The 25642-nt window shown below is 51.2% G+C and overlaps 7 protein-coding genes across 11 annotated transcripts; 5 read left to right on the forward strand and 2 right to left on the reverse strand.

Annotated features, from left to right (window-relative positions):
• Window positions 1-267: 267 nt before the first annotated feature.
• On the forward strand, window positions 268-2303 carry LOC111071828 (protein prenyltransferase alpha subunit repeat-containing protein 1). Its single transcript, XM_022363351.2, has 3 exons — window positions 268-974; window positions 1081-1469; window positions 1532-2303. The coding sequence occupies exons 1-3, from the start codon at window positions 874-876 to the stop codon at window positions 2281-2283; spliced, it is 1242 nt and encodes a 413-aa protein (XP_022219043.2). The 5' UTR covers window positions 268-873; the 3' UTR covers window positions 2284-2303.
• Window positions 2304-4426: 2123 nt separating this feature from the next.
• Window positions 4427-8635, forward strand: LOC111071820 (protein unc-93 homolog A). Its single transcript, XM_022363336.2, has 4 exons — window positions 4427-4931; window positions 5068-5457; window positions 6145-7534; window positions 7617-8635. The coding sequence occupies exons 1-4, from the start codon at window positions 4785-4787 to the stop codon at window positions 7976-7978; spliced, it is 2289 nt and encodes a 762-aa protein (XP_022219028.1). The 5' UTR covers window positions 4427-4784; the 3' UTR covers window positions 7979-8635.
• A 1443-nt stretch (window positions 8636-10078) lies between these two features.
• On the forward strand, window positions 10079-12017 carry LOC111071823 (alpha-tocopherol transfer protein-like). Its single transcript, XM_022363340.2, has 6 exons — window positions 10079-10232; window positions 10600-10759; window positions 10910-10991; window positions 11070-11399; window positions 11473-11609; window positions 11686-12017. The coding sequence occupies exons 1-6, from the start codon at window positions 10130-10132 to the stop codon at window positions 11753-11755; spliced, it is 882 nt and encodes a 293-aa protein (XP_022219032.2). The 5' UTR covers window positions 10079-10129; the 3' UTR covers window positions 11756-12017.
• A 64-nt stretch (window positions 12018-12081) lies between these two features.
• LOC111071824 (alpha-tocopherol transfer protein-like) lies at window positions 12082-15059 on the forward strand. 5 transcript variants are annotated; one of them, XM_022363343.1, is made up of 8 exons: window positions 12935-13028; window positions 13118-13310; window positions 13372-13630; window positions 13925-14084; window positions 14168-14249; window positions 14309-14611; window positions 14671-14807; window positions 14861-15059. In XM_022363343.1, exons 3-8 carry the CDS (start codon window positions 13534-13536, stop codon window positions 14940-14942), a joined length of 861 nt encoding a protein of 286 aa, XP_022219035.1. In that variant the 5' UTR covers window positions 12935-13028; window positions 13118-13310; window positions 13372-13533; the 3' UTR covers window positions 14943-15059. The 5 variants fall into 5 exon arrangements, 4 of the variants coding, with proteins under 4 accessions (XP_022219035.1, XP_022219036.1, XP_022219034.1 ...); XM_022363344.1 differs by having other exon boundaries at window positions 13075-13630; XM_022363342.2 differs by lacking the exons at window positions 12935-13028; window positions 13118-13310 and having other exon boundaries at window positions 13538-14084.
• A 346-nt stretch (window positions 15060-15405) lies between these two features.
• LOC111071822 (protein crooked neck) lies at window positions 15406-17705 on the forward strand. The gene is made up of 2 exons (XM_022363339.2): window positions 15406-15533; window positions 15597-17705. Exons 1-2 carry the CDS (start codon window positions 15498-15500, stop codon window positions 17628-17630), a joined length of 2070 nt encoding a protein of 689 aa, XP_022219031.1. The 5' UTR covers window positions 15406-15497; the 3' UTR covers window positions 17631-17705.
• Window positions 17706-21159: 3454 nt separating this feature from the next.
• On the reverse strand, window positions 21160-22629 carry LOC111071837 (odorant receptor 2a). Its single transcript, XM_022363367.2, has 2 exons — window positions 21511-22629; window positions 21160-21429 (listed from the first exon to the last, which is right to left on the reverse strand). Exons 1-2 carry the CDS (start codon window positions 22627-22629, stop codon window positions 21379-21381), a joined length of 1170 nt encoding a protein of 389 aa, XP_022219059.2. The 3' UTR covers window positions 21160-21378.
• A 316-nt stretch (window positions 22630-22945) lies between these two features.
• Window positions 22946-25599, reverse strand: LOC111071835 (DNA-binding protein K10). Its single transcript, XM_022363365.2, has 2 exons — window positions 24205-25599; window positions 22946-24142 (listed from the first exon to the last, which is right to left on the reverse strand). The coding sequence occupies exons 1-2, from the start codon at window positions 25438-25440 to the stop codon at window positions 24041-24043; spliced, it is 1338 nt and encodes a 445-aa protein (XP_022219057.1). The 5' UTR covers window positions 25441-25599; the 3' UTR covers window positions 22946-24040.
• Window positions 25600-25642: the final 43 nt, after the last annotated feature.

The following is a 25642-nucleotide window of genomic DNA, read 5'->3' on the forward strand; positions in this document are numbered from 1 at the left end:
GGGAACGGAATCCAACGAGCTGTTTGTGTGTTGCACTTCTTCATGGCGATTACAATCATTTTGTAAGGGTAAAGTTATAGCTTAAATTGGATACATACATAGCTGTGCATAGTTTCTTTGCGAGTTTTTGGGAATTTGAATAACATATCAATATAATGTCGTATCGGTTTGACCCTCCTCTCTGGTCACACTCTGAGAGTCGATTGCAGTAGCATACCGATAGGCGGTACATCGATAGCTGGCCAAACACATGTTAGCAACAACAAATCTCACACCACTCACACCCACTGCAACGAAACGACAACAACAGTGACAGTGGTCCCCACATCATATGGTCGCTCCCCTAAACATTCCTAATTGGTATTTGGATCTGCTTCAATTTGTGACTGGGACTGGGACTGGCCAGAGAGCAATTGTGCGCCAAGTGCGTGGTGTGACAATAATACAGACCAGAGTTGCACGAGCGGAAGCACAGTTTGTTTTGGGCTAATCTTTGCGAAATCGGCTTGTGGCCGGTACCGTTTCTGATCTCGTACCCGATTCCGTTCTCATTCCGCACCCGGCTGCCTATTAGAATAGGAATAATAAATTCGTTTTTAATTGAAATTTATTTGTTGTGATGGCTCTGCTAGTGGGGCCTCCGTAATAGCCTCGCCTCTCGTCCAAGGCTGGATTCTTTAATTAACCGAAGCCGGAGCCCCTCTAGGCCAGGCCTCAGGGAATTGAGCAGCCGAATGTTAATTGAAAGCAATCAATGTGCTTCTACATTCGAATCAAACGACAGCGATCAACAAGACCAAACGGAAGCAGCCAGGAAGCTGGACAAGAGCACTGAGAAAGCCAGAGGAAAAGAGCCCCCACAGCGCTAGTGCAATGGAGGACGACATGGATGTCGACCTTAACAATGAGAAGAGAGTGCTCTGCGAGAAGATCATTCGCGATATAAACGCAGTCTTCCTCAAGGACGCCGATCTGTAAGTTCAAAATTCTCGGCCCTCGGGTGCATCCGAGCGGCCCCTTACGCCCCTTACGCCCCTTACGCCCCTCACTCAATTATCACTCATTGCAATTGCGTCGTAGGGCGTCGTTCGAGATAATACCGAAGGAGACGAACTGCAACAAGTCGCCAGTGGTGCATGTGGAGCACAATCTGGGCCTGGAGTCGTGGTGCGCCCAGCATGTCTATGACCACGCCCACCGTACCCTCATATCGCACCGCCGACAGACGTCGCAGCAGCAGCTGCGCACGCTCCAGCAGCAGCAGCAAAGCGATGCCCTGGCTAAGTATATAAATGTGGCGCTGCTCATCAATCCGGACGTGACCACATTCTGGCACATCCGCCGCCAGCTGGTGCAAAAGAACCGGCTCAGCATAAACAAGGAGCTGCAGTTCTCGGCCCTCGTCCTCTCCGTCAAGCCAAAGTCGAACGAGGCGTTCGCCTACCGCCGCTGGCTCTACTCGTTCCAAAGTAAGTGCATTCAACACTCGGAGAGTCAGCTGAGAAGGTTTCCTAATCGATTTGATTTGCAGGCGCCGATGCAATTGACTGGCCCAACGAAATCAGCATCTGCGAGCGGTCCGCCGATCGGTGTGCCAGCAACTATCACGCCTGGTCCCATCGCCACTGGGTGTTGCGGAGCGGCCCCTGCCTGCTCCAGTCGGAGCTGATGCGAACGGATAAGTTCCTGCGCAAGCATATCAGCGACTACAGCTGCTATCATTATCGCCAGGTGCTGCTCGGTCGCGCCTACGAGCTCTGCTTCTTCATGCCCAGCGAAGAGTCCCAGCCGCAGCTGTCCAGTCTCCTCGAGCTTCTAGCCGAGTACGGACTGCACTGCGAGCCGAATACCGAGGCCCTGATCCAACTGATGCTGCCCAACATGAACCGCAGCGCTGTCAGTGGCCAGCGGTTGCGCTCCTTCCTATACTGCTGCAACGTGGCTGCCTACGACATGCGCCTGTGCATGGAGCAGCGGGCTCTGTACGGACCGCGCGACTGTTTTGAGCTGCACCGCCGTGCCGCGCTCAAGTTCATCGTGGAGCATTGCGTTCGCCTGCAAATGGGGCTGACTGACGGCCACTGCCACCTTGCGACCGACCATGCGACGGCGGCCAACGAGTCACAGCTGCAGTCACAACTGGACAAGTTTGACTATGGAACGCATCCCTTCCTGGAGGCGGTGCGGCAGGCCGAGTCGGCGCTGGGCGGCAAGCATCAGCGCTGGTGTAACCTGCATCTCAACTTTGGCTACCCGGTAGCGGAGGCTCCTCGGCGGGACTAGGACTAGCCCATAAGGGCCCCACACCCTCCCCCTTCCACCCGCTCAAAACGTCGTTGTAAAGCTCAAAATTTTGGATCATCACTACCTTGTGTGTGTGTGTGTATGTGTGTGTAGATACATACATACATACACACATACATAGATAGTTACTCTGCTATTACTTGGATTATCCACTGTGTACCCCAAAGACAAACGTCTGAAAATCATGACAACTGCATTTCGATAGCTGTTATACCGCATCTCGTGTTACCGTATTCCCCCAACCCCCCGCGTTACATACACATACCTACATACATATTATAATCTGTGTTTGGCAGTGCCGCCGCCACAGTCGGTCGATCGATCTAATCTAAATGTTCAAGTTATCCCATTATTGTATGCACGTGTTTGTTAGCCAATTTGCAGATAGTTTTAAATAAAATTAAATCAACAGACGGACAACTGCTTAGAGGGGGCTTTCCACTCATACCCCCCAGCCCACCACCTGTATTCAGTGGGTGATTGTGAGGCGTGGGCTGGGGCTGGGGCTTCGCTTCAATTCGCTTCGTGCAAATATTTAAGGCTGAGAGGGTGGTGGGTGGTGCCCAGCATCAATCAGTTGTGCGCATGTCAGTGCGAAGGAAGGCGATGCCAACGAAAGGCACGAGATGACAGCCGCTAACAGGAGCAGCAGCAGCAGAAGCAGAAGCAGCAGCAGCATTAATTTCCCGTGTTCAGTATATTCTTGGAGTAGTTTGCGTGAGGCTGAGAGCGCGGCACCACCAAGGAGACCAAAGAGTTTTGTCCCGTCCTGTCCCTGCCCTCTTCTGTGCTGTGCTGTTCTGTTCTGTTTGTGCTTGTGTCTGTGTTGAACGGAACTGAATCTGAATCTGAGTGGAATGACCCTCGGTTTTTCGGCTATTGAGGTTCTTCTTGTTCTTTTTGTTGCTTGTGTGGTGCAGTGGGGGGCTTATAAACAATTTCGCTGACCCACAAAGTGAGCCCCCAGTGAAGTGCGGCAACAGGGCCCAGCCCAGCTCAGCGAGAACCCGAAACCCAGAACCTAGAGCTCAAGTGCAGATGTGCCAGCGGCGGCCCTGAAAAGTGAACTTCAACCAATATCGAGAAGGTCTCTACTATATACATATATGTACCTATATACATATGTACATATGGAGCTACTACATGTACATAATACCCTATACGTACGTACCACGTACCCTAGATATGCATGCATGGGAGCAGAGCAGAGCTCGGAGGAAGGTTGTTCTTCCTTTAAATATTCATATTCTTTATTTATTTAAAATTTTACGTACAATTTTACATTTGTTGTTGTTCCTTTTGTGGCCTTCCTTCACCTGTACCTCTGGGCTGGGGCGAGCCCTGGGCCGCGCCGCCCCCCCAAGGGCGTGTGGCATAGAATCGCAACTGCGCCACAATTGAGGGCGCTGGGTGGGCCGTAGGCCATGGGCCCTGCGCCTCTGGGAGGGACGTAGATAACGGGTGCTAGCTCAGGACGATAAAAAAGAACTAAGACTTCTTATGAGATGATTATTAGCTCAAAATATGCTCACAGTGGGTGCCCGGAGTGGGTCCAGCTCCAGGTACAGGTCCAGGTCCAGAAACCTTGAGGTCAAGAATAACTAATTTCGCCTGTCATGTTGTCTCTGTCTGTGACTGTGTTTGTGTACAGTGTACATGTATGAATGGTGTGTGTGTCCATGTATGGGTGTATCGGTGTACACTGAATGCATGCGTGGGCGGTGTGCACATGTGTAGATAACTCAAAACGGGGGGACATACCTGATGATATGATGTGTGCATGTACATATGTACAAGTGGGGAAAAGAGGTCATATACATATATGTATGGGAGTATGTATGGGAGACGTATGCGGGTATTGGGGGTGCGAGATCCTTCCAAAAATCATCCATTTACTCTCGATATTTCATTCCCAGGGATAAGTATCGAATGATTGGGCTGAATTTCGTGTTCGCGCAGCACCAGAAATAGTCAAGAGAAATCTTGAGGCGGGCAATGAACCCGCCGCCAATGCCAATGCAGCGCAAAAAGTAATTAAATCAGCGCATCGCATCGCACCGCACACAGACAAAAACGCAGAGCAGAGGATTAGGATGCTTGTGCTGTGTGAGCAGCGGCAGTGGCAGTGGCAGCGGCAGCCATGACCACGCACACCACAACGGGGACGAATACGAAAAAAGCGACACCGACACCGACAGTGACAGTGAAGGTGACGAGCAGCATTCAGCCAGCGAGACAGCTTCGCATTGCATGGGGACATGCCAGCACCGCCTCACGAGCCGTTTCCGGCACGTTCGGACGCCAGTGATTCATCCTGAGCTGCATTGGAACTAACAGTCAGTCCGACTCCCGCTCCCGCACTCCCGCTCACTCACTTTCTCTCTCTGATTCCGAATCGGATTTGCATAAAATTGAAGCGAAGTCACGCCACAGACCGATAACATTAAGAGAAGGCGACGAAATCACAGCGATCGGCCGCGATGGGCAGCCTGCCGAATCTGCACGAGCTGGAGGCGGCCGAGCGCAAGCGTGAGAAGCGTAGGGAGTACGAACTGCTGCTGGAGCAGCGGGCCAGGGACACCAGCAGGGAGCGTGAGCGTCTCTCCGCATTCGCCCAGCAGCGCAAGGTGAGTCCATACCGTTAATCGTTCGTTGACTATCGATAGCTTGAAAATCGATCCTTGTCGATCGTTACTCATTTATGGAATCTTTATCCCACTATGTCTTGTATTTATCCATTTACTTATTTCCTTTTTCCTGCAGCAATCTTCGTACAATGCCTACGTCATGGCCGGATTGGGAGTTGGCGGCGGCTCGCTGAGTCTTTCGACCGCCGGAACTGGGAACGGAGATCTGCCCATCGCCAATGGAGCTGCTGCCGCGAAATCGGAGGCCATGGCCTGCAGCACGGCGACAACAACGACGGCAACCACAACGACCAGCACGTTCAGCGGCTTTGCCATGCTGGGGCTGACCACGAAGAGGATTACAACGCACTCGCACCACCAGCACGTCCCTCCGCATCAGCACCAGCATCAACACCAGCATCAGCATCTGCATCAGCATCGCCACTCGCTAACCACCAGGCATCGGGTGCTGCGTACCCGCAGCTCGGGTGGAGCCCAGAACGTTTGGGATGACCAGATGATGGAGGTGAGTGGATGGTGTGGTGTGGTCTGTCCGCCTCCCTGCTGGCACTCGTCATTTATTAATAGAATCAGTGCTCTCCGGGTAATGGGTATTGAGTGTGGTGTGACCGCCCCCGCGTTGCACGCGTCACAGTCGGAATCGGATTCAGATTGAGCTTCTGCTTCTGCTTCAATTGTGCTCAATGTCAACAAAGAGGACGGACTGTGACTGTGACTGTGAGTGGGACTCGGAATCAGACTCGGACCCAGAGCAGGAGGCAGATGCAGGAGGCAAGAGGCAGGAGGCAGAGGCAAATCCCGCAAATGTCAGAGCATGAAAACGGATTATTTTCCCCAGTTGCACAACAAATAATTAAGTGAGTCCAGTCCCGTCCAGTCCAGTCCAGTCCCCCATGTTGCCGGCTCTGTCAACTGTAATTAAAGTGCCGGGGTGTGTGGGTGTGTGTGTGTGTGTGTGGGTGGACACGCAGTCATATCGACGGGTGGACTGTGGATGGGTGGTGTGGGTGGCCTTGGCCTAAGCCCAAGGCTGTGTGTGCTGCAGGCTGTGTGTGGCTGCACTGGGTGCCGGAAGCAGCTTGTGAGGATTAGCGGGCGTTGTCAGGCGCAAAGCTCCGCTGAGCCGCGTAATCCTTCGCGCCCCGTATGGCTCTTGTTTAACGCTTGATTTATTTATTCATTTATGTTCCAGGCGCACTTCGCCGCGTACTCTCCCTCGCCGGTATCCACGCGCTCGCACCGCATCAATCCGGTGTCCTCGTACCAGGTGCAGGCGACGCTGGCGGCCTCACGGCGCCGCGAGTCGATCAACAGCTCGATCGGCGCCACCTCCATACGGCGGCTGATCACGCTGAACAACCGGAACTGCCGACACCGTGTGCCGGCCCACGTGCGCCAAAAGGTGTGGCGCCAGTTCAGCTGCCTAGCCATCGCCCACGGCCTGATGAACGCCGTGCTGCTGCCGATGATGGCCCTGCAGGGCTCCAATGCGGTGTGGCACCACCGCGAGCAGTGGCTGCCCATCGGCCCGGACATCGGGTCGCTGCTGCTCAGCACCCTGTTCCTGCTGGCCGCCGGCATGTGCCTGCCCAGCGCCTGGCTGATGCGCCGCTACGGCTACACGCCGCTCCTGGCGGCCAACTACCTGGCGGTGATGCTCTTCGTACTGTCGCACATTTACGCCTCCATTTACACGCTGCTGCCGGCCTACCTGCTGCTGGGGCTCACCATCAGCGGCGCCAATGGCTGCAAGGCGGCCCTCATCGTCCACTTCGGTGGGAGGCTGAGCTGCTCCCAGGCCGCCTGCGAGCAGCAGGCGCAGGCCGCCGTGGACGTGCTGAACGAGGAGCACAAGATGTTCTGCAACCGGGAGCAGAAGGTGCGACGCTTGGCCCGTTGGTTCCGCGCCTCCCAGGACCTAGGCCTGATCGTGGGTGCCCTGTTGGCCTCGCTGCTGCTCGTGTGCAACGGCAGCGACTGGAGTTGCTCCGGAGCGGGGGACACGCGCAATGGGACTGCGACTGTGGCCGCGGCCGCGACTGCCCCCCAGCTGCGGGACTTCTTTAACCGGAATGAGCACGGCGAGCGGATTTGCGGGGCAGACATGTGTCCGCTGAGGGTGCAGACACCGCTGGCCGCGGATTGGGCCAACGAGACCGAATCCAGCTCCGCGCAGCGCTCCATCTACGTGGGGTTCATCGAGAGCGGCGCCCGGGCTGGTGGCCAGTCGCTGCTGTGGCTTTACGTGCTCTTCTCCCTGGTATCGCTGATGCTTTCGCTGGTGGCGGTGGTGGGCAAGGTGCAAGGGGCCGCCTCCACGGGCGCGTCGCGACAGGAGAGGGGCTCGGGCTTCAGCAGGGACGTCAGCATCACGGACACGCTGCTCTTCGCTGGACCGCTGGCCTACTTCGTGGGCACGGAGCAGGCCTACATGCTGGGCGACTTCCTGCGAGCCTTCGTCTCCTGCTCGCTGGGCATCGGCATGATAGCTGGCGCCATGGTTGGCATGGGACTGATGCAGCTGATCGTCTCCTGCACGCTCAGCATGCTCCTGCGGCACGTCAAGCGCATCGTGGTGATCTGTAGGTATCCGAGCCGAGTGTCGTCTTTGAGTGCGTCCCCGCTCACGCCTGCTTCTCCTTCTGCTTCTCATTCTCATTTCAGTGGCCGGATTCTTCTTCCACTCCTGCCTGCTGCTCGCGCTCTCCAGCTGGAAGCCGTCGAACGACGACAGCGCTCTGTTCTACGTAATAGCCGCCTCATGGGGCGCCTGCAACGGCATGTGGGAGACTCTGCTCCTCTCGCTGGTCACCCTCAACCATGCGAACCATGTGACCGAGGTGTCGGCGCCGCTGCAGGCCCTCCGCTTCCTGGGCCTGGGCATCACCTTCGCCGGGCACGGCTTCCTCTGCGAGTCGCTGAAGATCATCGCTCTGGTGGTGCTGCTGGTGATCAGCGTGCCGCCCTACGCCACGCTCGAGATCCGTCTGGAGGCCCAGCGCAAGGCCACGCTCATCAGCTTATGACGGAGCATCTTCAGCTAGTCCCGACGCCAGCGGCGGGGCACCGTGGCCCGCACCCACACCATGTGAGGGCGGCTTAACCAGGTCCGACGGACTGGCGCCGACCGGACCACCACCGCCACCACCCCCGACCTGATCGAGTTGAGACCCATCAGTATTGAAAGAGAGACAAGAGTCAGGGTACATTTCAGTATTTCCTTGGCGCTCTGAGAGGCAGCAGCCGAGGAGGGCACTCGGCACGCGCTCCCCCCTGCATCCAGGACGGACTCTCGCCCATTGAGTCCCCAGTTAGAGTTCGTTCGTACGACTAGACACTAAGATTGATCGTATATACAATACATTACATGTACATATATAAATGTTGGACTGGGTAAGGGGGGGATTCGTGTCCACCCCATCCATTCTGTCCCATCTGTGTGCATTCTTAACTGTAGCATTTGCCAGTGCCAATAATGTTGTTCCATGTCCGTAAATTTGTGTACTGTACTACATACATACATACTTACTACTCGTGTATCTATCAAATAGAGAGCTTTGTGTGGTTTCTTCCGTGGTGGGTGTCCAGCTGTGGATAGCTATGCGATGTGTGCATATGCTCCAGCTGCTGCAGCAAGCCGCCAATATAGCCAATAGTTTAAGAGATAATACGATCTGATACAATACGATACGATACGATATACTACATATGTATGTAATATGAAATGATATGATATGATATGATATGATGTCTATGCTTATGTCTATGTAGTTGTAATCTGCCGCAGGAGAGGAGACGAGAGGAGAGGAGGGCATTGGCTAACTATGGCAGCTACGCGTACCACAAACCAAAACCCAGTGTATTCCTCTGACGTGACGTAGTCTCTAAGTGTATTTACGATTACGATAGGTATACCGATCCGCCGCCGACCGACCCTTGGATGTTGTTCATGTGGTATATGTACATACAAACATACATACAGACATGTGCATGCAGGTGCATAATGGAAGCACCGATTCGTGGCCATCTTTTGGCCTTACTAATATTATCCATCAGCATCAGCATTACCCATAACCCATATCCCATATCCCATACCATGCCCGATTCCAATTCCCATTTCCAGATTTAGATCTAAATATGTATGTATATGTAGCTTTTGGGTGGTGTAGCAACAGCTGTTATTGATGTAACAAGGTGAAATCCTAAGGTCTAAGAACAATGTTAACATTTTGAGAATTTGTAACCATTTTGCGACCGTTGATAGATTGGAATGCGATTTCATGCATCGGCAAGTGTGTGTGTGAGTGGGTGGGAGGGAGGGGGGTGTATACATGTACACAAACACGTGCATATATAAAAGTATACCCATAAGTAAATAATAATAATAATTTTTTTTGTCTTAGCAGAGGTGTCAGCTGCATGCATATTGAACATTGAATATTGAATACGGGGAATATTATTGTGAATAAACTAAACACAAGTCTCAAACAAGTTAAACTAGAAAGCTCCGCTCCGGGCAGTGATAGCCCAACCCGATGAGAGCCAGAAGCCACCACTGGTCGCTGGTCGCTGGTCGCTGCGCTCTACAACAATATACACACATACATATACACCTACATATATATACATACATACATATGTAAATGTACAATGTACATGTACATACATGCTTGGATGTGTATTATATTATACTATATGCATATAGATGTCTGATACAGTATTCCAATAAAGTATCTATAAATGTTGTTCGCGGCAAGTGTATTCCGACTTCGACTTCGATGCCAATTCCATGGAATCGCAGACCCCAGATCGAGACGGTAATGAAAACGGACACTCAGCCCGCCACAGCCAGCTTTACTCAATTATATTTACCTGAGATGAGAGCAAGTAGCTAGTCGTTCGCTCTCTCGCTTTCGCGCTCTCTCGCCGATCGTAGCGTGAAAAGTCAGTGACGAAGAGATTGCTCGCAGTGAGCGTTGTTAGTGTTTGGACAGTGTTTGCGTGTGCTTATGTGTGTTTGTGTTTGTGTGTGTGTGGGCTCGTTAGCTTAATCAATTGAGCGGGAACGAGAATGGGAATGGGGTTGGTTGCGGGTACGGGTACGGGTACGACTACGGGTACGAGTACGAGTACTTAGTTGGCGATTGTTGCCGCCGGAGCAAAGACGTATATACATCATGGCTACGGCTAGAAGTTGCCGCATCGATTCCGCCTGGAGCGACAAGCTGCAGGAGCTGCTGGCCTGGTTCGAGAGCAATCCGAATCTACCCGAAAAGATTGGTAAGGTTCGCCGAGCAGTGGGTCCGTTACGGTCCGATTAGCTACCAGTGACCAGTGGCCAGTGGCCCGGACTGATAGCCATTGGCGTGTCTAGAGTCTAGACTCTAGACGGTGCAGGCACAGAAATTAATGGCAGCGCAATAACCCAATAGATACGCCCCACACACTCAGACACACACTTAAACCTTGCAGCGCCATTAGCCATTAGACATTGGCAGGGGTGGGGGGGCCCCAGGCAATAAATGCTCGCGCCAAAGGTCGTGCGCATACTCGGGCACGTTCTTGATCCGCTCAAATTATAAAGTTGCCATTAAGCTACAGATACAGATACTTACCCCAATTTCATTTGAATTTCGATTTGGTCCAGAGCCGATTGTGATGCTGCGGTTCCTAAAGTGCGTGCAGTACGACGTGGAGAAGACGAAACCTCTGGTGGAGCTCAACTACAGCATGCGGAACAAGCATGCGCACCTGTTCATCGACCGCAACATGGACGATGAGATGACGGCCAAGGGTTTGCGAGTCTCGTAAGTGCTGAAGCGGAAGGGAAAACCAACCATCGTTAGACACGACTGCCGCTCTGCGTGTGTCAGAGTGGGAGAAGATGATGGGGAGTGATGGGGATGGAGAGATACGAGAGAAATCAACCAATCCGATCCAATTTGCTTTGTTCGCAGTGATTTGCTGATACTTCCGGGCCTGACGCCAGAGGGGAACAAGCTGCTCTTCTTCCGCATGGCGGACATGGATCCACACACGGTACGGCGAGTACTCTACCTCCACCTGCAATGATCCATGGATCAATATCCTCATGGCTCTCTTGGTATCTATTGGCAGCGCAACTCCGTGGAGGAAACCAAAATCTTCTTCATGATGAGCGACGCTCGCTTCACGCTGCCGGATGTAGAGCCAAAGGTGGGGGAGGAGGGGCGCGACCTGGACGAGTCGGACATTGCGGATGGAGACGTGCAGATAGTCGACATCGAGGGATACACGCTCCGGCATCTGGCCTACATATCGATCTTCGTTCTGCGCATCTACATGAAGTTCCTGCAGGAGGCATACCCCTCGCGACTGCGGGCCATGCACGTAATCAACTGCCCCTCGTATCTGGATCGCCTCATCTCCATGATGTCCCCCTTTCTGCGGGAGGAAGTGCGCAATTTGGTACGACCAATGGAGTCTACTATTCTCAGTATCTATATTTACTATGCATAATCTGTGACTGTCCCCATTGCAGATCCATTACCACACCGAGGGCATGGAGAGTCTGTACCGGCAAGTGCCTAAGGATATGTTGCCCGAGGAGTATGGGGGGAAGGCTGGCACCATTGCCGAGCTCAAGGCCGGGGGGATACAGTCCATCAAGGAGAAGAGGTAAGCTGCACAGAGCAGAGCCCTTCAAGCTTCCGAGGCGTCTAGCTGCATCTCATTCCCCTCTCCTCTCCGCCAGCGCTTACCTGAATGATGAGCGTTACTGGAAGGTAACGTCGCTGAGCAAAAGTCGCTGGTCCTGGTTTTGAGGAGGAGGACCCAACTCTCTGCAGATGGTTCAATGGTCAATGTCGTGATATTCAAATGTGATCAATGAGCGCAGCCACGCCACCCACTCGGAGCCACGGACACATACATACATGTATGTCGCGGCATGCTATGATTAGCTAATATTTCTTTTTCGTACAAAATGGTCCTTTGTTTCGTATCCAAGTGAGCGCTGAAAATACAATACCCTCTCTCTCTCTCTGTGTTTAGGTGAAATATAATCAGTTCATATTTAACCCTTCAACGCAACGTAACTGTTTTTATTTCGCTAAATTTCGTCGTGTACATTTCCTTTCTATTTCCTTTCGCAAAATTATTCAATGGCTGCCTCCGATAGCGATAACGATAACTATAGCATGGACTTCATCGTTAGAGCACTTGGCATTTGGCCTACTGGAGTCCAGGCCCACTCCGCCACATTGGCGCCCCTCCAGGACAGTCTAAAGAACACGGTCATAATTATGAGCATAGTGGACTTGTGCCTCCGCTTGAAGGATTTCGTGCTGAACGGTGTGCACTCATCGGTGGTGTGTAATCCGGAGCTGCTGCTCGGATCGCTGATACTCACAATGTTGAAGCTGCGGCTGGCAATCCTCGCCGGGGACTACGTGATGTTGGGTGTCTACGTCGTTGGAACCATCTTCCACATTGCTCATATGGCCTTTGTCTTCAAGTTTGTGCCCTTGAGCCAGAAGAATACTCTTGGAAAAAAGTGCCTCGCTGCTGGGGCAACAATCGCGGTGCTGATGTGCTACTCGGTGCAGGATGATTCGACTATGCTTGAGACCCGCTTGGGCTACATTGTGCTGGCCACCATCATCGTAAGCCATGCGATGAAGACGCTTTACAAGTGGGACACACCGTCGCAGGCTACCAGCATCTGGACGATCTCGCTTCTGACGCCCATTGCCTGGGTGGCCTATGGGCTCGCCACAGCCAACATACTGACTGTAAGCCAGAATGCACTGATGTTCGCCTTTAACCTGATGAATCGATACCGGTATCGTCCCCACTTGTCGCTGCGATACGCCTTAACCTTCAGCGATTGGCGGGCTGCTCATGGCTCTCGAGTATCTCTTACTTCCGATGGTTCAACCGAGTCACTCCGCCCTACTTCCCCTTGCTCCTCACGTCTAAATGTTCCACCCCACGATGATTAACTCACCAAATGAGCCGTCAAATTGCGACATCGGTTTGGACCTAATGGCCTTCATTTAGTGTAAGATCGGGCCCAATGATGACCATACAGAACAGGTAACTACAATGACGAAGCCGCATTATTCCAATAATCGATATCCAGCCGTTCCATTTGGTTTCGGTTTCGGCTTGACATTTATATTCAGAACACGACCAGGCGATTAGGCAGATTTCGGCACAGATTGAGCTCCAACAGAAGCTGCACTTGGCGTAGCCTGTACTGGGCCCGGCTGGAGGAGCGGCGCAAGTCATATTTAGGCACTATTAAGCGGTGGCCAAATGCCGGACAAAAGCAATTAAAAAATTACGTGTTTAATCGCCTACGCAACAGCAACAGAAGTAACAGCAATCAATATTTCAGTTCCAATAGATATGATATGTATAGGAAATCAATCCACAGACCACGCCAGTTGTCCGCCAGGCTCCAAGCATAACACAACGCAACACAACGGTCTGCCAACGGAAGAGGAGCCCGCCACCCTGACCACCGATACTACAGGATAGCCATCGATACCAGATACCCGTACCGATACCCCAATCGATAGCAAGTCGAAACGAAGCAATGAGCGCCGAAAGCGAGAACGGTACACAGCTGAGACGCGATCTGAACGAACTGGTTGAGTGGTTCCATCAAAATGAGAAGCTGCCGCAAGAGATTGGTAAGGAAACCTGCAGAGAAAGCTGCGCCAAGGTGTAAAAACAAGGCAGTGCCGCCAATGCAGTGTCAATATGGGAGAAGTGCTACACACGCCAGTCCCCACGGCGTCATAGGTTGGAGATGGACCTACCCACCGGCCACCACCCATACCTAGCAGACCCAGCACGTCCATAAGTCTTAATGAGGTCGTTAGTAGGCATAGCAGCACCATCAACATCAACATCAACATTGCGATGCCCAGCTCGCGTTACGTCATTGACGGATAAACTCAATAATGCTGGGCTACCGTTCACAGATCCCCTGCTGCTGCGGCGCTTCTACCAGTGCATGTACGGAGACGTTGAGGAGACCAAGAAGCTAATCGAGGTGAACTATTCCCTGCGCAACCGTCATCCCCATCTGTTCATCAAGCGGGATCCACTGGACGACGACAGCCAGCGAACCTTTGATTATGCGTAAGCACTAAGGCTGCAGAAGGAAGGATGTGCGATAGTGGCCGGTGATTGATAGATGGTATATGTGTATGTATATATTTCAGGGACATACTGCCGCTCCCAGGCCTCACGCCGGATGGCTACAAGGTGTCCCTGTACTGCTTCCGGGAGTTCGAGGCCACAAAGGTGAACAATCTGCGCAGTTCGCGCTGCCGTCACCACAACTGAGAGACTCTACTCCACAGATGCATCACACCGAAGATACGCGCGCCTTCTTCATGGTCGCCGACTGTCGCTTCATCACGCCGGACGATTCAGCCCGACCGGGCATCCTCTCCGAAGGCGAGGTCCAGATCTTTGACATGAAGGGGACCACCATGCGCCACATATCGCGCCTAACCATCAGCACGCTACGCGCATACATAAAGTTCCTTCAGCTGGCCTTTCCCGTTCGTCTACGGGCCATTCACATGGTCAACTGTCCATCGTATCTCGATAGAATCGTGAGCGTGGTAAAGCCCTTCATCAGCGACGAGGTTTTCAAGTTGGTACGTTTCGTCAAAGATTCTCACTGGCGTGGCATAATACGAAAGAAATTCCGTTCCAGATACGCTTTCATACAGTCAGCATGGAATCGCTGTACGCCTTTGTGCCACGGGAAATGCTTCCGGAGGAGTACGGGGGCTCGGCCGGATCGCTGGACACGCTGCGAACCCAAACCAAGCAGGCCTTGGTCGAGCATCGGTGGGTTTTGTGATCAGCCATAGAAAATCGGCAATAATTTTCACCCATTTCAGCGATTATCTGATGAACCCTAACCACTGGCTGGTGGAGAAGTCTGAGAAGCGTAACGGTCATTCATGGAGAATTTTCCGATAAATTCAAAATTTGAGGCCTAATTTTGTTTTCCCCTAAATTTTTATAAGTGGGCGTCCAGCCATGCAATTGTATAAATGGTATATTAAACGGATGTTTTGCAAGTTCCTACGGAAACAATATCAACGTTTATTTTTGTTATTTTCGTAATTTATTTCGCCCACACGGCCTGGTTCGGCTATCAGTTTAGGGGAACCAGTGAACTAGTTCGCGGAATCACATATGCTCTATCATATATTTATATCACTTAAACAGCATGTTTGTCACATAATGATTTTATATCTGACAGTTCGACTTGATTCCGTTGGAGTACGGAGGAATATGATCATTAATTAAATATCTGACAAAACTTAATTTACAATATTAAGTATCGAACAAAAGTATCGACACTTATATTATCGTTGCCGAAATATAAATACATATTAGAAAAAATACACTTTTCGATATATCGATAAGCATATACATTCAAGTTCTCATCCCTACTTTGTCTGTGGCATTTATTTGGCGAATTGGTGCAATTGTTGAAATAAGTTAGGAAACACACATTTAAAGGCGGACATGGAGCGGCCACAGAAGATGCCCAAGGTGGCCAAGGTGAGTGTCAACGGCGCGCGCCAATATGTGCAGTGGATTTCACCATTTTGTTGTTGGTTGTAGGTGAAGAACAAGGCGCCGGCCGAGGTGCAGATCACGGCAGAGCAGCTGTTGCGCGAAGCCAAGGAGCGTGACCTGGAGATCCTGCCGCCACCGCCCAAACAGAAGATCTCCGATCCAGCCGAATTGGCCGACTACCAGCAGAGGAAGCGGAAGACGTTCGAGGACAATCTGCGCAAGAACCGCATGGTAGTCAGCCACTGGATCAAGTACGCGCAATGGGAGGAGCAGCAGCAGGAGATCCAGCGGGCCCGTTCCATCTGGGAGCGCGCCCTGGACAACGAGCACCGCAACGTCACCATCTGGCTCAAGTACGCCGAGATGGAAATGAAAAACAAACAGGTGAACCATGCGCGCAACCTGTGGGACCGGGCCGTGACCATCATGCCGCGGGTGAATCAGTACTGGTACAAGTACACCTACATGGAGGAGATGCTGGAGAATGTGGCCGGGGCACGGCAGGTCTTCGAACGCTGGATGGAGTGGCAACCAGAGGAGCAGGCCTGGCAGACGTACGTGAACTTCGAGCTGCGCTACAAGGAGATTGACCGGGCGCGCGAGGTCTACGAGCGATTCGTCTATGTTCATCCGGACGTCAAGAACTGGATCAAGTTTGCCCGCTTTGAGGAGTCGCATGGCTTCATCCATGGGTCGCGGCGCGTATTCGAGAGGGCTGTGGAGTTCTTTGGTGACGAGTACATCGAGGAGCGCCTCTTCATCGCTTTCGCGCGTTTCGAGGAAGGCCAGAAGGAGCACGACCGCGCCCGCATCATCTACAAGTACGCTCTTGACCATCTGCCCAAGGAGCGCACCAAGGAGCTGTTCAAGGCCTACACGATACACGAAAAGAAGTACGGTGACCGCGACGGCATCGAGGACGTCATCGTCTCCAAGCGAAAGTACCAGTACGAGCAGGAGGTGGCCGCCAATCCCACCAATTACGATGCCTGGTTCGATTACCTACGTCTGATCGAGGCCGATGGCGATAAAGACCTCATCCGGGACACCTACGAGCGGGCCATCGCCAACGTTCCGCCAGCCAATGAGAAGAACTACTGGCGTCGCTACATCTACCTCTGGATAAACTACGCCCTCTACGAGGAGCTGGAGGCGGAGGACACGGAGCGGACGCGCCAAATCTACAAGACCTGCCTCGACCTAATGCCCCACAAGCAGTTCACCTTCAGCAAGGTCTGGCTGCTCTACGCCCAATTCGAGATCCGTTGCAAGGAGCTGCAGAGGGCCCGCAAGACGCTCGGCTTCGCCATCGGTATGTGTCCCCGGGACAAGCTGTTCCGGGGCTACATCGATCTGGAGATCCAGCTGCGAGAATTCGAGCGCTGTCGCCTGCTCTACGAGAAGTTCCTCGAATTCGGACCGGAGAACTGCGTCACCTGGATGAAATTCGCCGAGCTGGAGAACCTCCTGGGAGACACGGAGCGGGCGAGGGCCATCTTCGAGCTGGCAGTTCATCAGCCTCGTCTCGACATGCCGGAGCTGCTTTGGAAGGCCTTCATCGACTTCGAGGTGGCCCTTGGCGAAACGGAGCTGGCGCGCCAGCTGTACGAGCGTCTCCTGGAACGCACTCAGCACGTCAAGGTCTGGATGTCGTTTGCCAAGTTCGAGATGGGCCTCAACCACGGCGACAACGGGACCGATGCCGGGCTCAATGTGCGCCTCGCACGCCGCGTCTATGAGCGGGCCAACGATATGCTCCGCCAGCTGGGCGACAAGGAGTCGCGCGTCCTTCTGCTGGAGGCCTGGCGCGACTTCGAGCGGGATGCCAACGATGGCCAGTGCCTGCAGAAGGTGCTCGAAAAGATGCCGCGTCGCATCAAGAAGCGACAGAAGATCGTCTCCGACGATGGCGTAGAGGAGGGCTGGGAGGAAGTCTTTGACTACATTTTCCCCGAGGACGAAATGGCGCGACCCAACCTCAAGCTCCTGGCCGCTGCCAAGATGTGGAAGAAACAGAAGGACGTGCCCGACGAAGATCCAGTACCTGCCCCTGCCGAAGTAACGCAGGAGGAAGGCTGATATTTATTTTCTTTTCCTTTCCCCTAATTCCACTTTGCATTAAAGTTCAACCTCTTCCATATGGAGAGCATCTAACCCACACAGGCATCTGATTCTTTGTTATTGTGTGGTGCTGGTGGGTTTATGGATATGTCCAAGTCGTGGTACCACGGCCATGCGGGGATACTCAAGCTCTTATTGCTCCATTGCCTTGCCGAGTTTATTGTCATTTTTCCCCAGATGCTTTCAATGCAAAGGAGGCATTGCCAAACTTATTATCTGTACTATGTACACATCTGTACGTATTTTTATACCCGTACTCAAAAAGAGTTAATGGGTATATTAGATTTGTGGTAAAAGTGGATGTGTGCAACGCAGAGAAGGAAACGTTTCCGACCCCATAAAGTATATATATTCTTGATCAGCATCAATAGCCGAGTCTATATAGCCATGTCCGTCCGTCTGTCCGTCCGTCCGTCTTGATGAGCGCCTGGATCTCAGAGACTATAAGAGCTAGAGAAACCAAATTTGGTTTCCAGACTCATGTGATATCACACTGCTACAAGTGTATTTCAAAATTTCGCCCCGCCCCCTTCCGCCCCCACAAAGGACGAAAATCTGTGGCAGGCACAGTTTTAAAGATACGATAAAACTAAAACCGCAGTATCGTAGAGAATGCCCATATCTACCAGATTGCCGAATCTGAATCAGATCGGATCATAATTATAGCCAGAATGAAGAAATTAATTTTCAGTTGCTTCCCCTCCCCCTCCTTTCCACAATCGACAACGCAACTCATTTTTCTTCTCGCTCGCACACTCTGCCGCGTTCAGTGCGCGAGCAACCCCTAGCGGAGGAGATGTAGAATCTAATTGGAACATGTACAATCTACATGTTAGATGTAGAATATACATTGTATATGTAGATGTAGATAGCATATGTAGCAAAAAAATGTAAAATGTAAAATTTTTTTTTTTCTAAAATTCTTTAAAATCATAAGCTCAAAAATGTATATACTGACTGAGTACGGGTATAAGTAGAGTCGCGTCCCCAGAAGCGACTCACACGTTCCTTCTCGTTTCTTTAGGCCCAAGAGGCTCCAAGCCGAAGACTGTAGCGCGTGGATCCCAGGCAGAAACGCAGACCTTCTCCCACCCAATAGACTGAAGAATGCAGCCGCATGACGCACGACACGTGTGACCGAAACGGTCGCGTACATGCAGGAAAGATACTTCTTCCGCGAGTGGCATCTTAGTCTAAGTACTTTAGGCAGACGAATGGAATTAGTAGTGGATATAATTAGTCGATCTACAAAGCGGAAAGACAAAAGAACAACAATATATATAGTTTCCAGTGGATCTAATAGGAATATTGCAGTTTAAGGAGCCCCACAGGACAGGACAGAGCTAACTACGTGACCCCGCTTCAAGTTATGCATACAAATTAGACCAAGCTTTGTTCTACGCTTAGCTGAGGATTACTGAGAGCAATCTATGTATTAGGGTTATATGGCAATCTTATACTTATACTTGCATACCCGAAGCAAAAACTTTTTGGTTTGACTGATACTACGTACACATACATATGGTATGTGGTGCTGGTATACTTTCTACTGAGGTCTCCATAAACAAGAGCTCTTTATAAGCCCAATGGACGCCCATGGAGTCATGGAGATCATCAACCAATTGGATCATCAATTCGCTCAAGAGAACTACAACAGAGGGAGCCGCCAACAAAGGGATGGAACGATGAAATTTCATTTATTTGCGTTCCCCATATTTCTCATATCCATTATCCATCAAGCTATTCTCATTTATCAGATCAGCCATTTTACTGTGGCCAGCATCAGGATTCTTGTTAGAAAACATTTGTTGTCTTTGCTCCACGAGAAAGCTAAAACCACATACATTTCGTGTGCATGATCAGGCACTTTGATGCTCGACTGGAGTTTCGCAGATTTTTTTGGTTTTCTGTTGTGGTTGGACTGCTCTAAAATTAATACAGCCTACCGAACGTAACACAATTTGAATTGTATTTGTTGCATGCTTTCCAAATGGGTTAATCATTTATGTTCAAAAACAAACAAAACAAAAGATACGACCAATCTGGTTTCCAAGGTATCTAGACTTTATTTCTTGCTTTATATTGAAAGCTCTCCCCACCCTTATCGCAAGGGATATGGGGAAACTTTTACTGGTAAAGACAAACTGTAAATAAGATAAAAAGGGAAGCATCAGTGCGAACTCACAGGATTTTTTAAAATAAACCCGTCCAAAGTGTGTAATATAACTTAATTAAAAGATTAAAAATGCACAAGATCAAAAGGTTTTTCAAAGTATGATCATACTCTAGGTCTATATGCTTTTCCAGCATATTTCCCATTTTTGTATCCATTCCAAAAATTAGGATTAGGCTTTGTCGCATATGCAAGCACGAAACATTTACTAAGGACTACATACATAAATCCATAAGACAGGGTGGGTGAGGGAGCAATTAGAGGCCTAATTCATGGATTTAAACTGCACATGCACCCTTACGTTGGGGTCGATTGTGAGCAAACGCGGCACCCATCTTGTGCATAGCTTTTTCATGTCCAATTTTTCGGTCAATATGCGATGTACAGCTCTTTTTGAAATGCCTACACAGTCAGCTAACTCCCGAACTGTAAATCGCCGATCATCAAACATACATTTAATAATTTTTGCCACCATTTCTGATGTGACCTCATTTGGTCGCCCATTACGATGTTAATTTTCTCAGCTCGAAGGGCATCTCTGCCATAACTCTGCCACCCAATATTTTATTTTTGTAAACGAAGGAGCAGAATCACCTTGGGTAGAATCCAGCTCTCATATAGCTTTCAGATAAAAGTATTTAGTCACAAAACGATGACCAATTCTGTTAATGTTTGCAAATCAATTCAGAGCGTTCTCTATTAAAATAGACCGAAAGAAAACTATGCCATATCAATTTATATATCTAAACAAATATTAAAATCATATTTTCTATTATAAGTATCTCCTGTTAAGAAAGATCATTCATGATACATTTTATACCTAATTAAGTACTTGAAGCTCATATCTCATATCTGAAAAAATGCAAGAAAAATGGCCCAACATCAGCTAGCGGTATAGTTTTTATCTTTTATTAGCCCAAGAAAGTATTGTCCCGTGCGAATGTAATGAGACTTAATTTTAAAAAAATAAAATAAAAAATGTTTGCCTACAATTCCAAACCAATGTCAAGAGAAATCAATGCACAACATTTCAAAACTAGTCGTAGAGTTCGTTTGAATCGGCATTTGAGCCGTAGACCGCGAAAACCATTTATGTTTTTATCCCGTTTGAATAAATACCTTGGAATTTTGCATTTGGATTTTAACCTTTGCACCAATTTAAGATCGAATTAAGAGCTACACATAAGCTAAGCCATTTATATTTACTTTATTCGCTCTAAATGTGTTGCCTATTTGGTCGAAGTGCAATGAGAAATAAAGCCTTGCATTAATAACAATATTATAACAATTATTGCAATGTAGGATTCATCCTGCTACAAGGCTACAGTTTTGTAAATAAATAAAGTATATACCGCTAGGTGCTACAATTTGTATTTTCAAAACTGCTTGGAAACTGCCCTAAATTGTTGCTCTCAACTCTGCCACTTGCCGGATGGAGGATTGGAAATATGTGTGTATATTGAGGATAATTATAGAAGAGGATTGTGCCCTCTCCGGTGTGTTCTCCCTTGATCCCTTCCAGTTGTCGCATCCTCACTTGGACCTCAGCAGGAGTGTGAATGTGGAGTAGGCAAAGTGCATGACCTTGTAAATGGGTTTAAATGTTAAATAAATGGATGTATGAGGGATGTATGAGGGGCAGCACCAAGGGGCGGGAGTACGTACCCTCTTAAAGGTCTCCAGGGTGAGGGGGATGTAGCTGCCGGCGAGTATCAGCGATGGTCGCTGGGCCCGGGCCAGGGTGAAGAGGAGGTCGCGCCTGAAGCGGGGCAGCTGCTCGACCCAGTTGCACGCGTAGAAGGCGTGGCAGAGGGCCTCGCTCTGCGTGCGCATCTGGTCGCCGAAGTAGCAGATGACGAACACCTCCAGGGTGACGGCCACGAAGAAGATGACCGAGAGGATCATGGCCAGCCGGTCGTCGGCATCGGCAACGTACAGAAAGTGCATGGCCACCGTGCACTGGACGACGACGGAGCACGCGAACTGGGCCATGCAGGGCACGGACAGGATTTGCTGGATGATGGTGTGCATCCGGTGGATGAGCGTCAGGTCCTGGATGCAGCCTAGCAGCTGATCGTAGCTCTGGCGATCGGTCCGGCATCCGCAGCCGATCCGGCCCACCCTCACCTCCAAGGCCCTCATGTGGCCGGTGAGCAGGCAGAGGTAGGCCGGCGGATACGAGTCGTTGGCGCAGTTCTGCACCGCCTGCACGATCAGGGCGAACAGCTGGTACACGTAGATCCCCACATACGCCTCGTCCGAGTCGCTCCAGTCCACCCCGAACCATGCCGGGTAGAGCAACTGGCGGCTCCTGGCGAGGGCCACTCGGACGCAGCTGAGCGAGGTGCCGCACACGAAGATCCATGCAAAGGTGCGGAATGTGTTCCGGGCCGTCCTTACGGCCTGAAGGAGGGTGCACAGCTCGTCGCGATTGCCGATCGCCTGGGCCCGGCAGTCCAGTTGCTGGATCAGCGAGCGGATCTCGCGCAGGTGGTGGCGCACCAGGAACACGTTCCCGAACTTCAGGTTGGCCGCTATGTCCGTGATGGTGATGGTCAGGTTCTCGCACAGCTCCTTCATGCTGTGCGTGAGGATGAGCCGGGCCAGCAGGCTCAGAGGAAAGAGCAGAGTGACCATCAGGTTCAGCCCGATCGAGTAGGTCCGGTAGAGGCGTTTCGAGATGCCTGCCGGACGGATCAGGCCGGTCAGCTGCCACACCCGCCAGTGATAGTCCACGGCGCTGTGGGTGTCCAGTTGGGGCTCTTTTTCAGGCCCGGGCTGCATCGTTGTCCGTTGTCCTGCTCCTGGTCGACTCTTGGTCTGGCTGTTCGGCCGGGGCTTATATTTGATGTGGTGTGATGTGGCCATGCAATTTGGCTAAGTGCAGATGTCATTATGGCTGTTTACGCAATTGCCGGTTACGTTACGAATGTTGGCCAAAAGTTCCGTTCGCTAAGTGGCTGGGAAAGTGGCCAAAAGGAAGGCACACCCACACCCACACCCACACACCCTCCCCTCCACACCAATGAAAAACTCTCAGTGGGGTTATTTTTGTTTCAGTTTTCAGTTTCAATTGAAATCTCTATTTCTTGGAATTCGTTTCCTTATCGTGGGTACGGGGACGGTGACAGTGACAGGGACAGGGACAGGGACAGGCGCGAGACAATTACAGTTTCGACCATTTCTTATGGGTTCCGCCCACGCCAGTGCGTGTGGGATGGATGGATGGATGGATGGGTATGTGTTCTCTCTATGTGTAAATATTAACCAACAGTTAGGATCTACGTACACGTAATTGTGCCTGTCTATTTACAAGAGGTTGCATTTACGGCTAATATCGCTAGTTGGGCAGGTAGTAGGTATTGGAAGATACAAGGGCAAGGCTGCACTGGGGCTCTGACTGTGGCTGGGGCATAGAACAAAGGACAAAGGACAAAGAAAAAACTAAAGACCAATCCGTGAATGCACTCAGTCGCAAATCATATTTACATGGTGATCTTAATTTGTGATTTCTAAGAGCGAACCTAAAAATACAATCAAGGAGTTCAGTTCAGTTCCTGGTATACATGCAGTGGGACAGGTGGGGCAGGGTCGGGATCTGTCTACTTTTATCGCTAATTCGTTTCGTTTCGTTTTGTTTCTTTCGCTCCACGCGACCAGCAGCATGCTCTTCGGGGGGAGGGGAATAATAATATTAATAATAATAATAAATATGGCTATACTCGCAGATGCCATACACGTACAATGCATGCATGAATATATGTGTACGTGTATGTGTATGTGTCTGTGTGTATATCTGGGTGTACTCGTATTATTGCTCATCTCATGGACAATGCGACTCCGCTGACGCAATCAAAAACTTATTGTGACGAGACGAGACGAGACCTGACAGTCAACAACATTGGGCAGGGCAGGGCAGGGCCGGGCAGTGCAGCGTAAGGTAAGGTAGGGTAGTGTCGGGTATCATCATCGTTTTGCTGCATGCAGCGTGCTCTATCTCGCTTTCGGTGCGGCTCCGGCACTCGATCACTCCGTCAGAGGCAGCGTAGCTCTTTGGTGAGGCCAGATGGGGAGATGAAGAAATTCAGTGTTTAGTTTCGGGCTCGTTTTCAATTCATTTGTCAGACTTCTTTTTGCTGTTGCTGTATTGTTGATTGGCTCTCCCAGTCGTTCCATTGCGCATTTGTTGGTCCGCCTACAGACTTGGAGTGGCTGCATCGTGGGCGGCATTCTGATTCTGATTGGGATTCGGATTTGTGTTTTTTTCCTTTTCTTTGTCTTTGTCTGATTTGGCGTCCTGCAGAAGAATTTAATAAATCATTAAGAAAATCAATTGCAGGTATTCAATTCGATGCTTACCTTGGCCATAACAGAGGCCGCCTCCTGCTTCAGATAGTCCTCGCGCGCACCCTCGTACAGCTCCACGAACTTATCGCGCTGCAACTTGAACTGGGCGAAGAGCTCGTCGTCCTTGTTGCCCTTCAGGCGGTTCTCGATGTCCACCTTTTTGTCGTGCTCCCCGCGGATCTGCTCCGTGACCCAGGGCTTGTCCAGCGGATACTGATTCACCATGTTCTTCAGCGTCTTGATGGTGCTCTTCCCCTTGACCACCTGCTTGATCAGCACCGGATTCGGCTTCTTGATCCTGCCGCCGTTTGGGCCCCCATTCATGTTCATTCCCCCGCCGAAGGGTCCCCCGGGCACCATGCCACGCGGCGGCATGCGAGGACCCATCAAGTGCATGGGGTGACCGCCCATCATGTGCATGGGAGCACCGCGACCGTTGTGCCGCATGAAGTGAGGCGGCGGCGGTGGCCCTCCCATCGGTGGCATGGGGCAGCGCATTGCCATGGGCGGCACCATCTGTGGCGGATAAGGCATCGGTGGAAAGGGCGGCATTGGCATTGGCCCTCCGCAGCGTGGTCCTGGGCCCGGTCCCGGTCTCATCGGACCCATGAGGGGCATCATGTGGTGTGGACAACCGTGGCTTGGGGGCGGTCTGTTAAAGCCACCGCCACCGCCGCCGTTGAAGCGATGTTGGGGATGAAATCGCTGCTTGGGAGGCCATTTGTGGCTGCCTTCGCCATTTCCGTTTGCGTGTGCATTTCCGTTCAGATGTCCTGGGAAGGATTGCTGCAGCGGCAGTTGGTGCTTGCTCTTGGGCTGCTGTTTAACCTTGAGTGGCTTCTTCCTGCCCATCTCCCAGGCGGCAGACTGGGCGGAACTGGCATTGGCCTTGGCCTTGGGCTGGGCTGTCGGAGTGGCAGTGGCTTGGTGTCTGCCGGGTACCGGACCGGTATGGGAGTGGGGCTGTGCAGCCGGACGGGCAGGAGGCTGGCACTGGGTCGCTGAACCGGCTGCAGGCTTGGTCGGTGGTGCGGCCGTGGGGCTATTGAAGTCTATGTAGAGTGGGTCGCTGGGCATCTGGCACGATGAGTACATCATTTGATTGGCGTTGCTCCCGGCCCCAGGTGCCCCACGAAAAGGTTTTCTGTACGGAGCGGCGGCGGCACGAGCATTGTGAGAGTACTGCAGGTGCTGGCTCTGATTTTGATACATTGCCCGGTGCTGCTGATTGTTATTTTTGGACACCATTTAACGAGCAAAACGAATTGGACGCGGCTGGGCCACACAGGAACGATCCCCAGTTAGGATCACACTTAATATTTGTTAGTACACGTACTGCTTACAATTAAATAAAACATTTATCCAGTTCTTTTTTGACAGGTTACGAATTTGAGAGCAATTTAGTGATGACAAAACCATTCCACAAGCAGTTGCGATGTATATCGATGCA

The sequence above is a fragment of the Drosophila obscura genome, unplaced genomic scaffold (assembly GCF_018151105.1).
Source record: "Drosophila obscura isolate BZ-5 IFL unplaced genomic scaffold, ASM1815110v1 contig_96, whole genome shotgun sequence".
Classification (NCBI taxonomy): domain Eukaryota; kingdom Metazoa; phylum Arthropoda; class Insecta; order Diptera; family Drosophilidae; genus Drosophila; species Drosophila obscura.